The 12,851-nt window shown below is 38.2% G+C and overlaps 1 protein-coding gene across 1 annotated transcript; it reads left to right on the forward strand.

Moving 5' to 3' along the window:
- The first annotated feature begins 10,412 nt into the window (after window positions 1-10,412).
- On the forward strand, window positions 10,413-11,500 carry LOC113287951 (glycine-rich RNA-binding protein-like). The gene is made up of 2 exons (XM_026536847.1): window positions 10,413-10,650; window positions 10,910-11,500. Exons 1-2 carry the CDS (start codon window positions 10,543-10,545, stop codon window positions 11,231-11,233), a joined length of 432 nt encoding a protein of 143 aa, XP_026392632.1. The 5' UTR covers window positions 10,413-10,542; the 3' UTR covers window positions 11,234-11,500.
- Window positions 11,501-12,851: the final 1,351 nt, after the last annotated feature.

A 12,851-nucleotide genomic window follows, 5' to 3' on the forward strand; every position in this document is an offset into this window, starting at 1 on the left:
AAGGACTGATTGTTACAAAGAATTCACTGTAGCAGCGTTACAAATTTGAGACGCTGTTCTTATTTGCAGCGGATGTTCTTCAGCAGCAACATCAACAGAATACGGTTTCCTGCAACTTGATCAATATGGCTCTGTAGGGTTTCTAACTCCTCTGCTACTGCTCCAATAACTTTGTTACCTTTCCTGGGACTTAAACACACCTTTTATACTACTCAGAAAACTAAAAATAGAGATTAATTCTCGCTTTTTGTTTACGTGCAAGTCACGGCAATAATCTCTTCTGCCGACTTCCCTAGCCAATTCTGAGCTTTCCCGATTGTCTTAAACTCTTCCTTAGATAGAATACTACCTTAGGAAACAATTTACGCGTTTAGTCTCCCTGAATTACCAAAAATCAACCCAAACAGAGACCCGTACAAAACTCAAACTATGTTTCCTTATTTTGGATTATCCATCCCAATTCGATTGATTCCAGCGGACATACCAAGCATGTTATGCTCAATCACGTCCAGCCCAACAAATTTCAGCGATTGAATCTCTTTAAAATACCTTCGAAATCAATCCCCAACTCTGGTTCGTCTGCAACATTTTTTTCCCGCCAATTTCTGAGTTTAAAAACGATGAAGATGACCTCCCCTTATCCTGTGATGGTCTCCCTTTAGCAGCTGCCTGGAAATGGATGCCCCTTAGTAATTAGGTTACCCCTTATCCAAAGTGAGAGTCCGTATAGTAATTTTCTCCCACGAGCGCAAAAACCACTTTTTTAGCCAATTTCGCCGCAAAAGCTTATTCCTCCAAAAATACCTACAGGGACATAAAAAGCCATAATAAATATAAAATCGAGCACTAATAATATATACAATTGAGATTATATAAGACACAAAAATGTGCCTATCAAATACCCCCAAACTTATTATTTGCTAGTCCTCGAGCAAATCAAATAGAAAATAAAATCCGAACTCACTGACGCAGGCATCGTCGATTGCATTTAGCGTATGCAATAAGCCTTTAAACCCCTAAGTGTCCCTAGTGGCGGAGTGTTGTGTCCGGAGGGCTTACAAGAGGTATACCCACAAAACCTTTATTTCAGACCTTAGCTATCTACGCAGAACCTTGGAAGGCACTAAAGAATCTCCTTGGTTGGCATACTTATTGACTACAGGGGGAAGTACCCTGATGCGAAATTCCAATTGTTGTACACGAGTTTGCACTCAAGCATACTAAAATTCATATAAAGTGACAGATCTCTACTCAGATAGTCGCACTATGGACATCAATATCCGGAGTCAAAACTAATCACATGGATAAATCAAGAAGATGGATATAGAAAAACATAAATGGTTTTGATGTTTACTAAGTGAACGACGTTTCCCATATCTGTCTGAAGGCCTCCGCCAAAATGAACCTATCCTAATGGATTGAGATATTAGTCTGACTAATATCAACACACTGGCATATACAAGGGAACCAGTGGTCGATAACCTAACTCTAGGTCAACACAACTGGCATATACAAGGGTACCAGTGGTCGACTTTATTGAATTTGTTCCTTTTGGTCAAATGGTCTGGTCTCAATTTTTTTTTTTTCATGGTATCTCAATCACTCTAATTCACCCTAGCATTGGTAACAACTTGAATCGTGAGCCCCACCTAATCACTTAGAGTACATAGTTTAAAAACAAAATAAAATAAAAATAGAAGTGAAAAGGACTCAACGAGATATGGTGAAACTATCATGTTATTTCTAACACCTGAGCTCTGTGCTTTTATGAATAGACTCTTTAGATGTTTCCATCTAATCAGATTGGTTCCTCAACTCCTACAACCAAAATGCTTCCATCCACTTAGATTGGTTAGTGCCATCCTTAATACGCATAAATTTCTAGGCTCTGGAGTTTATTTATTGCAACTAAAAGCTAACAAAAAGTTTCTTCCCCACCCCCAAACTTAAATCTAACATTGTCCTCGATGTTCTAAAGATAAAATTAAAAGCATGAACAAGGAGAAACTGTTACCAATGAAGCAAAAGAGATAAGGAAAGATGTTACCATGTCGCATGAATATTGGGTTACCTCCCAAGAAGTGCTAAGTTTAAAGTCTTCAGCCAGACTAAGCAAGGATTAGTCACCACGTAGAATCATATAGTAGTAGCCGGAATAACTGTGGATCATCTGGATCAAAAAGTGTTACCCACAAGAAGAGGAAACTGCAACAGACCAAGAAGATACCGAACATACCCTTGCTTAAGACAACTACATCTAGTTGTGGTTCAGGTTCTATAAAAGGGTCTAAATAAAAGGTTTTCATCGGTTGGATTTCCTCAAAGCTAAGATCCGGTTCAGGTATTAGAGTCTGGAAAAACTCAACTAAGAACTTAGAAGCACATAACAACAACCTGAATAACTGGGGATCCTCTAAGTCAATCAGATTTGACTCACACAGCTGACCACAATGAAAGAGGTGGTCTTCCTTAAGAAAATGTGTCGACCCTAATATCCTAAAGTGATTAGGTTTAGTCTCTAAACTTAATAACCGACACATCTTAAAATCAAAAGTTCCCACAATTGGTTGAAAAGTTTTTGGTGGGAAAACAAAGTCAATCTTGGTATCATAGCCTGGGTTAACCACATCAACCAGAGGATGGGTTTCTAACAACTTAGCTTCTCTATGGACATCATTAGGTTCGGGAAAACATGTATGAAGATAATCTTGTAATATGGTTGAGGCATAAATGTCAAGTCCTACACGAGGGAACTTTCTAAGAGTTAAAGCACATGGAGAATGATAATCACCCCCAAACTTAGAGTTTTCTGTGTCTCTAGAAAGACTAATCACAACTTCCCTAATTTCTAGGTCATCAGATTCTTGGAAATGGTCAATTGATTCTTCTAAGTCAGGTTCATCCTCACTCATCTCTACGAGTTCATCTTCTTCGTCTAAGACTATTGTTTCTAAATGTCTAGACTCTAAAACATTATTCTCAGAATAAACTCGTTCCTCTAAATCATTATCGGCTTTGTAAACAGGAAATACTACATCGTCTAAAACGAGGGTATCTCTAGTCAAATCCTCGTCCTTTTGAATAGGTGAATAATTATTAAAATTATTTGGATTTGAACTAGAAATAATATTATCATTGTAAAGCTCAATTGGAGTAATGATGAGTGCCAAATATTGTATATATTTATCCCTTTTTGTTGGCATTTAACTCATCTTTTATGCATTAATTCTACATTTTATCCCATATTCTGTATTTTCATTGTTTTCAAGAATAAATATTTTTATTAATTAATGTTGCATTTTTAGGTAATAAATAAAGTCTGGATGACTTGCGGAGCGAAAAGAGCAGAAAAGTAGTGAAAAGCCGGGAGAAATTACCCAAGGAAGCCGCGAAGAATGGTGCGCACAACCTCATTTTCTACACACAAAAACGCCTCCGTTCTCAGCCATCAGATCAGCTCTCAGAAGCATCCGACGGTCGCTCCTTCATAGAGCATCAAAATCTGAAGTCTCTGCCAAGCACCACAGCGCTGAAATTCCAAGCCTTCAGATTAGATGGTAGTTGAATCCAACAGTTGCTCCCTTGCTGTTCATCAAAGTTTGATATATCCGCCTTACACTACAACACCTAACCTAATCTAGCACCGTTAGTTTCGTTGTATCACTTCATCCGACGGTCGCTCCTCGCTTGCCTCCGCATCACCGTCCGATCTACCTACCAGCTCCACATCCCACGGCTAAGCTTTGCGAAACATCAAAATCTTTATCCCTGCCTCACACCTTAATACCCAAATACCTAATACCCTTCTTCCCAAAACAGTCGACCTCTCCTCCATCACTTCTCCACAGCAGAGCCTTCCCCTTCCACCAACTCCACAACTGCTCTACCGTACCACCATGTCTGCCAAACCACCCTCTTCCCCGACATCACAGACGCCACCATCTCTCCTAACTGTCAAGTTAGTTCATCCATTTCACGCCTCTCACTGATGGCATGTGAACTCGAGGAACTAGGTTGATAGCTATGATTCGACGCAACAGAGACATGGAGAAGGAGCAGAGAAGAAAGAGGAAGGATGGGTCAGCGATTGATTGAAGAAATTGCGCCATCAAAGTAAGATTTTACGAAACCCTAATTTCTCAATATTTGGGATTTTTATAGAAAACCCTAATTTCTGTTAGGGAGAGCATAGGGAAGCTAGAGTAGGGAGATGGGTATGATTGAATTAGGTGAATTAGGTAAAACCGAACCCTAATTGTACTGTTTTTAATTTGGGAATTTTTTTTGGGTAAAACCCTAATTGTGTCTGTGGACTATAAATTGAGGGTTGTGGGTGTGTTGTAAAGGTATGCTTGGAATAGCCAGCATCCAGGACTTTCATGTCCTGTTAATGTTTTAAATTTCAGTTCAGTTTCATGTTCATGTCTACTATGTTCTGTTGATGTTACTGTTAATCCTTTTGCTTCCTGTTAGTGTTAGTTTATCATGTTAGGTTAAATTAATTCCTGTTAGTGTTTCTGTTAATGTGTTCATTGTTAATTTCAGTTGGTTATGTTAATGTTAAATGTTGTAATGCTCCTGTTGATGTTTGTTAATGTTCACTGTCATGTTTAAACTGCTGTCACAATTGATGGAATGCTAGGCTAGATATCTGTGAAGCATTGATGTGATTGTGCAATGGAAGAAATCAGTGCTCATAGCAAGCTGATTTTCTTGCCATTCTTTGTGTATGCTTAGGTTGCACTGTTGATTGAGCATTGGGAGAAACTAGTGCTCATAGCAAGCTAGTTCTCTTCCCATTCTATAGGAATGCCTGTATTCTTGCCTTAGTATTGCTTCATTTCAGTTTCTTTATCACCCCTGCCCTTGGCTTAGGCCTTGGTTCATCTTGCACTGTTTTATGCTTGTAGTTGCTTTGTTCTTTGTTTCTGTTACTGTTTTACTTCCATGTTCATTTTATTTGCTGATTTACTTCTATTGCTGCTACTTCTTTTGGCTTGCTGCAACTCTGTTGCATTTCTCTTATTCCACTGCCCTGCAGCTGCTGTGCAGCACTTGTGCTGCATTGCCTTCCCTTACACTTGCAGTGCTGCTGCTTTCCTTCCCTTGCAGCTGCTGCTGCTGCACTGCTGCAGCTGTTGCTGCCACTCCACTTCTCTTGCACTTGCCCTGCAGCACTTCTTCTGCTGCTGTTGCTTCACTTGCAGTGCTGCTGTTTTCCTTCCTCTTTACTGCCTTGTGCTTCTGCTGCACTGCTGCTGTTGCTGTTGTCTGCTGCTGTTCCAAAGCTCATAAGTTACAAAGCCAAAGTCCAATTCAGTGAAGCCCAAAGGCCTAGTTCAATAGCCAAGCCCAATACATTTCATCCCAAAGGCCCAGAACCTTGACTGAATCCAAAGCCCAGTTCACAACAAAAGACACTGAGCCCAATTCACAAGTGAACTGTTGAGCCCAAGTTCAGTTCCCTGTAAGGCCAAAGCCCATTTACACTTCAAAGATAACTGAGCCCAAGCTCAGTTCATTTTATTGTTAACAAACCCACTAAGCCCAATTCATTCAAAGGGCATTCAAACCCATTAGTACTCAAAGCCCAATTTAAGCCTAAAGGCTTCATAGCCCAATAGCAAATAGGAACCCAATTAGCTAAAACACTTCCAAAACACACCCGATCTCTGTGGATCGACCCGTACTTGCACGAGCTACAACCGACGACCGTGCACTTGCGGTATTACTGTAGGCCCGCGTTTTTATTGCGCTTAATTTTATACATATCTCCGGGCCCACCAAGTTTTTGGCCGGGGATCATTTTTAGGACCTTTTAGAAGCCTACCAAGTAACCATTTCCTGATTACTATTCCTACATAAGTATGATTCCCCATCAACACTATCCTCATCATAATAACATGAAAAAGATCGAACCTCATCAAAACAAGTAGTGTTACCAATTCTAACCTCGTCATCTTGATTATGCAAATAACTATCCTTATTTTTAAGGGTATTATTGGAAACACTATATTGGAAAGTAAGATTATTTCGAGCAAGTCTTTCGTTCGTCTCAGCCATCAGCTTGAGGGATTCCTCTATAAAAAGTTCACTCATTATTGTAGTTCTTTCGTCTATAATTACACTATTCATCTCAGCTAACTTACGCGTCGACTCAGCTAACTCCCTAAGGGACTCTTCTAAAGGAGGAATAGGAACAGAGGGATCATAAAAATGACTACTTTTCAATAGTTTGATTGTATCCTCTAGAAACGAAGAACTAGTACTATAATCTTCTTGCTCGTAAGACTGATGCATGTGTGGATAGTAATTGGGCTCACCAGGGTATGACCCATATCCTTCCAAAGGATGGCTTTCCCAACCACTATTCCCAACATGGTCATAAAAAGGATGACGTCCATATTCAAATTCAGGTCGATAATCATTGTATTGGCTTCTATCATACCAGTTAGACATTCTTAATTGCAAGGGAATTCTACACAATCACAAACAAGGCTGACTCGACCAAATCAAACCTATAAAATCTAGCAAACAACAAGCATGATGGCTCCACTTAGATTGTTTCTAGACCAGCTTCTAATTCTTCGAAAGGGAATTCGTTACAATTAAGCAAACCCCTCTGGAATCAATCCGAGTCAAAGTAATTTGAATTGAGGCGAGGGAAGCTCAGTGGAGCTTTGATACCCAAGGCCTCACCGCTATCACAAGGCGGCGCAGTCACACATTCAACTTACATAAACTATCAAGAACTTTGAAGTATGCTTAAAAGAGTATCCAATATTTTTCGAAAGATTTTCCTACCAAGCTCGTTACCCTATCGGTCTCGTTCTAATCAGATTTTAAGCTTGGGTTCGCGTTAGGTTTCGTTTACCTAAGGCGGGCAAGAAGGGAACGGTGATGAAATCCGAACCCTTATCTTATATGGCCAGTTCTTGCCCTTTAATAGGAAATTAAAGCAGCCGGTTCAGTCCTCAACATATAATCACCTTAAGGCAGACAGTAAACCCGCTGACAGGAGATTCGCGGGTGTTTAGAAGTTTACCTCCCGTACCAGACGGGCGAAGAACCGCTGAAGTCGACTCGGGTCACGACTCCTATGTCATGTGCGAACCCGAGGGGCCGAGACGATATTGTAATCGTCGTCCTTCCCTGCACACAATTTATATTTAAGGGTACCCTTCCGTAGGGTATAAAAAATAATGTCCCAAAATTTAAAGTCCAAAGTCCATAAAAAAATAAAGTGCAAAAGAAAAATAAAGTCTAAAAAAAAATAAAAAAAATACAAATATCTCTCTCTCTTTTTTTAATAAAGAAAAATAAACAAACCCTAAAAAATAAAAAAAATATCTAAAAAGAAATTGTCTTCTTCTTCGTTCTTTTCACTTTAATCTTTCGCTCCAAGTCTATATGCTTTAAGTTCCAGTCCTTACGAAATCACCAAACTCCTTGGCTCAATTCGCTTTATGATCCAAAACCTGTAGACAAAAGATAAATACCCAAAAACGTAAAAAAGAACAAAAATAATAAAAATCTAAAAAATAAAAATAAAAAAAATAAAAGAAAACTAAGTCTAAAAACCCTAAAAGCAAATCCGCGTCGGTGGCGCCAAAAATTGATGTGATTTGTAGATAGTGGTAAAAGTGGTTCGATTCTCAGACTTGCGAAGGATAAAATATAGACTTAAATTCTAAAACTAAAATAGAAAACAAAATAAAAATTGTCACAAACTCAATCAAAGATGATATCAGTATTAAAAGAACACTGAGGCTAAGATTCCACTATTTTCCAAGTTCAAAGTGATTTAATCCCAATATTTATATTTATGCAATTTTCTCGTTCAAGTTGATTCTAACTTATTGCAACTAGTAGATTCTCAAAATAACAAGTGTAAATCCAAAGCATAGAGCATCAAAAACCTTGGTCCAAGTATGTTCTATCAAAAGACATCACAATTGCTTAACAAGGATCATTCAAACAATTTTCAACCAAGGAAAATAATCATAAAATAATTGCAAATAAATAAATAAAATAGAATATACCACTTCTTGTTGGAAAAATAGCTTCCTCTATCACCTCAGCAATGGGGTTTATCTCCTCATATTAATCACTTGCTTAAAATACATGTTTGTTGCTCAAAAGTTGATTAAAGATGAAAAACTATAACACTGGATGTTTGCAACGATGTATTGGCGTTGCAATACAAAGGATTGACTGTTACAAAGAATTCACTGTAGCAGCGTTACAAATTTGAGACGCTGTTCTTATTTGCAGCGAATGTTCTTCAACAGCAGCAGCAGCAGAATACGGTTTCCTACAACTTGATCAATATGGCTCTGTAGGGTTTCTAACTCCTCTGCTACTGCTCCAATAACTTCGTTACCTTTCCTGGGACTTAAACACACCTTTTATACTACTCAGAAAACTAAAAATATCGATTAATTCCCGCTTTTTCTTTACATGCAAGTCACGACAATAATCTCTTCTGCCGACTTCCCTAGCCAATTCTGAGATTTCCCGATTGTCTTAAACTCTTCCTTAGATAGAATACTACCTTAGGAAACAATTTACGCGTTTAGTCTCCCTGAATTACCAAAAATCAACCCAAACAGAGACCCGTACAAAACTCAAACTATGTTTCCTTATTTTGGATTATCCATCCCAATTCGATTGATGCCAGCGCACATACCAAGCCTGTTATGCTCAATCACGTCCAGCCCAAAAAATTTCAGCGATTGAATCTCTCTAAAATACCTTCGAAATCAATCCCCAACTCTGGTTCGTCTGCAACATTTTTTTCCCCGCCAATTTCTGAGTTTAAAAACGATGAAGATGACCTCCCCTTATCCTGTGCTGGTCTCCCTTTAGCAGCTGCCTAGAAATGGATGCCCCTTAGTAATTAGGTCACCCCTTATCCAAAGTGAGAGTCCGTATAGTAATTTCTCTCACGAGCGCAAAAACCACTTTTTTAGCCAATTTCGCCGCAAAAGCTTATTTCTCCAAAAATACCTACAAAGACATAAAAAGCCATAATAAATATAAAATCGAGCACTAATAATATATACAATTGAGATTATATAAGACACAAAAATGTGCCTATCAGTCGACTTCATCGTTTTGTACCTCAACCCCATCATTATCATTATCGACCAAATCATTAGGATTTGTCGTTGCATCATTCTCATTTATACTTCCATTGCCACCATTACCATCATTAGCGGTCATAGTTTCATCTCCAGCTCCAGGTGCATTATTTGTGGCTGCTATGGGTTGAAAGTATTTATTTATGTCTCCTTCTTGGGACTTTGTGACTGCTGCCATGGCTTTACCTTTTTTACGATTTTTATTCCCAGGAACATGCTTCCTAGTTGGAACATGAGGCATATTTAGAAGCCTCGATGTTGTACGAAAGAACATTGAGAATTCAGTTACGGTGAAGTATAAAAATACCAAAAGATATTGAATGCAATGGCGTGTTGTTACGCATGAAACAATAACAATTAATCCAACCGAACAGACGAACAATACTGTATTGGATACACATAAATCAATTAAGAGATTAAAGTCACAGTGTTGAACTTATATACCAAATAAAAAGAAGAAAAATATTAGTATAAAATTTAGAGTTCCGACACAACGAATCACACTTTCATTTCATAATTATGGTTAAATCCATCAACAAAAACAACAATAATCAAAATAATTAATAAACAAAATCATAGAAATCAAATGAACAAGACAAAGATTCAAAGAAATTACTTTAATTTAATGAAATTGATTTCTAAAATAAACCCTAGACAGTGATTAGTGAACAAGATAGGGTATTAGGGTTAAATCCATCCACAGATTCAACACAAACAACAATAATAGAAATATTAATAAACAAAATCATAGAAATCAAAAGAACAAGACAAAAAAATTACCTTAATGAAATTGATTTATAAAATAAACCCTAGTTTTTTTTCCTTTTTTTTTCTCCTCTGTTCTTTTTTTATTTTTTATTTTTCAAGCTCTTGTTTTTTAGGTATAAACTAGAAAACAGAAGAGGAAGACGTGTTTCCTTGATAACAGGATGACGTGTCTTGTTCATAGAACTAACTATATTTTATTTTGTGACCCCTTACAAATTGTTTTTTGCCCCTTTGGAAAATTTGATTTGCAGAAAACACACTTTTTTTTTTAATGGGAAGTGCATGTAAAATGTGGCCTCCTAAATTTTGTGACCCAATACAAAGCATTGTCTGCATGGGTCCAGGACCGGCTCTACGTGCTTTTATATAAACACGAGATTTTCAATCATGAATTCGTCAATGACTATAACCTCCTCAATAATAAAGTTGTGGGACAGAGGCACTGATTAAGCCTAGTTAAGGCGACTTAAGACCTTCTTCTCACTATAAAAGCAGGACATCGGGCGTAAAAAAAAATATCGTGCTTTCTTTAGAGGTGGATCTTGTTCTTATCCCCTCTTTTCACTACTTTCTTCTTCGTTAGTTCTTTACTCCATTACTAGGGTTTCTCTCTTCTTCCTGTTTAGTAGAAATGGCTGATGTTGAATACAGATGTTTCGTTGGTGGACTTGCCTGGGCTACGACTGATGAATCACTAACTAAAGCTTTCAGTACTTTTGGAGATGTCGTTGAATCTAAGGTTCGTTCTTGCGATTAACGTTCGCAGAGATCGAATCGGACTCTGGTTGTTCGATCAGGATCTTTCTCGTTCTCTCTACCTGTTACTGTTACTGTTTCTCTATGATATCTGTGTTTATTATTGATCAACCTTAAACGGTATGTTCATCTTCGTCCCTTTAGAGATGTAGATCGATCAATTTTAGTTCAGATCTTTTGTTTTTTTGATGTTTTTCTTTTGATTCTGTATCTGATTTATGTTTATTTGTGTGTTTTGTTAGATCATCAATGACCGTGAGACTGGAAGATCCAGGGGTTTTGGGTTTGTCACTTTCTCTAACGAACAATCCATGAGAGATGCCATTGAAGGAATGAATGGACAGAACCTTGACGGCCGTAACATCACTGTAAACGAAGCTCAATCACGAGGAAGTGGTGGCGGTGGCGGTGGCGGCTTCCGCAGCGGCGGCGGTGGTGGTGGATACGGAGGTGGCGGCTACGGTCAACGTCGTGAAGGTGGTGGTGGTTATGGAGGTGACAGAGGAAGCGGTGGTGGCGGTTACGGTGGTGGTGGTGGCCGTTCAGAAGGCAGCTGGAGGAGTTAGGGTTTTGATTCCCTAGTAGATAAAATTAGACCCTTATCTTTTTTAATTTCAGTCGAGTTTGGTGTTAGTTATGTTCTGGTTCTTGTTTTTGGTTCTAGGTAGTGTTTGATGATCTCGAGTCCTTCTCTATCTATGGTTGATGGTTCATGGTGTTACCGGTTCACTTTTGGGATCTGTACTTTGTTCAGATCTGATGATCTTGTGTGATAACGATGCAAAGAATAGCAACAGAGATTAGTAGAGATATCTTTTGGGATCCCATATCTTTTTCATTTTGCGCTTTCCTTAATTTTGCCGTGTAAAGCTTTATTTTCATTAGTTAAAACCCTGATTAACCACATGATACAGAACATGGTCTCTTGGCTTGCTCAATTTTACATGCCTGGCCACTTGGTTCCTTGTTTTGAACGGCAAGGTGCCTTAGAAGAGGCTGTTAATTCATGGCGCTCATGCGTGCCGGCTAGAACATAACCAAAGGACAAACATGCCTGTGATAGCTAGTAGAACTTACAGCCGACACCAACAATTTCCCCTTGTTCATTTAGAGAGTGGAAGAGTAGACATCATCTTCATCTGTTGGTCGGGATGGGCAAAAACTGTATGAATGTGTCGTTCAATTATTTGGCTGAGCATATGGGGACATGGCAGATTTTGGACCCATAGTGGCAAATCTTGGGACATGATGCGCAATGGATCATTAAACTCAGACTTCGGTGGAATAAGGCTACTTATACATAACTTGTTTTATCCCAACAGTGGTGAAGGATATTATGAACATCAAGCTGTACTGCTCAGAAAGAGGGGTGTAAGAAGAAAGATAAGCTTAAGATGGTTTTTTTTTTTTTTTTTTTTGACAGAATCCTCATAATAGATTGATAATTATGGTTCTCATTTACACGAGAATCCATTGCAATTACAAGATTAGAACAGTTTTCGATATAAAGATAATGCAACATAGTTGTAAGTCCCTCACCTGTCCAAGTATTTTGAGTGGCATTTAAGTTACAAAATGTTGCTATGTTTGCTGCCTTCCTAATATTAAATCTAGAAATTAAAATAAACGCAGTAGCCTTGAAGTTGATACAAAAGTTTATGTTTGCTTCAAAGTCTTCACTAATCGTATAACGTTGTTGTCTAGCCTTTGCATATCTTCCCATTAGCAGGTTTAGAGTAGGTTCCGAATCACTTTGGAAAGTGATATTGTAACCGCTCCATTCAGTTGCCCACCGGAAAGCAGCTTCAACACCTTTCTCTTCTAATTGTTCTCTAGTTGTACAATCCTCAAAGAATCCTCTTGCCTCAATTGTATTACCTGAAAAATTCATAAGAGTTAGGCCAATTCCAGATTGACTTATTGGAATATGCATAGTTAGTGCTATGGACATTCTCATACTTAGATATGTTACATGTTTTTCAGGTTCTCTATTCTGAATTTTTAGATCTTCATCATGCATAGGATCATAGAAAAGAGTTTGCATAATATTGTAGCCAGGCCTGTTAACTGTCATTGTATTATTGATAAACTGCACTATCTTTCTTGCTGTGTAAGCACTGTTTTGAGTCTTTTTTTGGAAAGTGATTTCACATCCCACTGTTTTAAGCTTAAGATGGACTCTTA

Source organism: Papaver somniferum, chromosome 1 (genome assembly GCF_003573695.1).
Source record: "Papaver somniferum cultivar HN1 chromosome 1, ASM357369v1, whole genome shotgun sequence".
NCBI classification, from domain to species: Eukaryota; Viridiplantae; Streptophyta; class Magnoliopsida; order Ranunculales; family Papaveraceae; genus Papaver; species Papaver somniferum.

Coding starts and splice junctions, on each gene's coding strand:
- LOC113287951 (XM_026536847.1), top strand. CDS start 10,543: ATGGCTGATGTTGAATACAGATGTTTCGTTGGTGGACTTGCCTGGGCT. Junction 10,651..10,909: donor GAGATGTCGTTGAATCTAAG/GTTCGTTCTTGC, acceptor GTGTTTTGTTAG/ATCATCAATGACCGTGAGAC.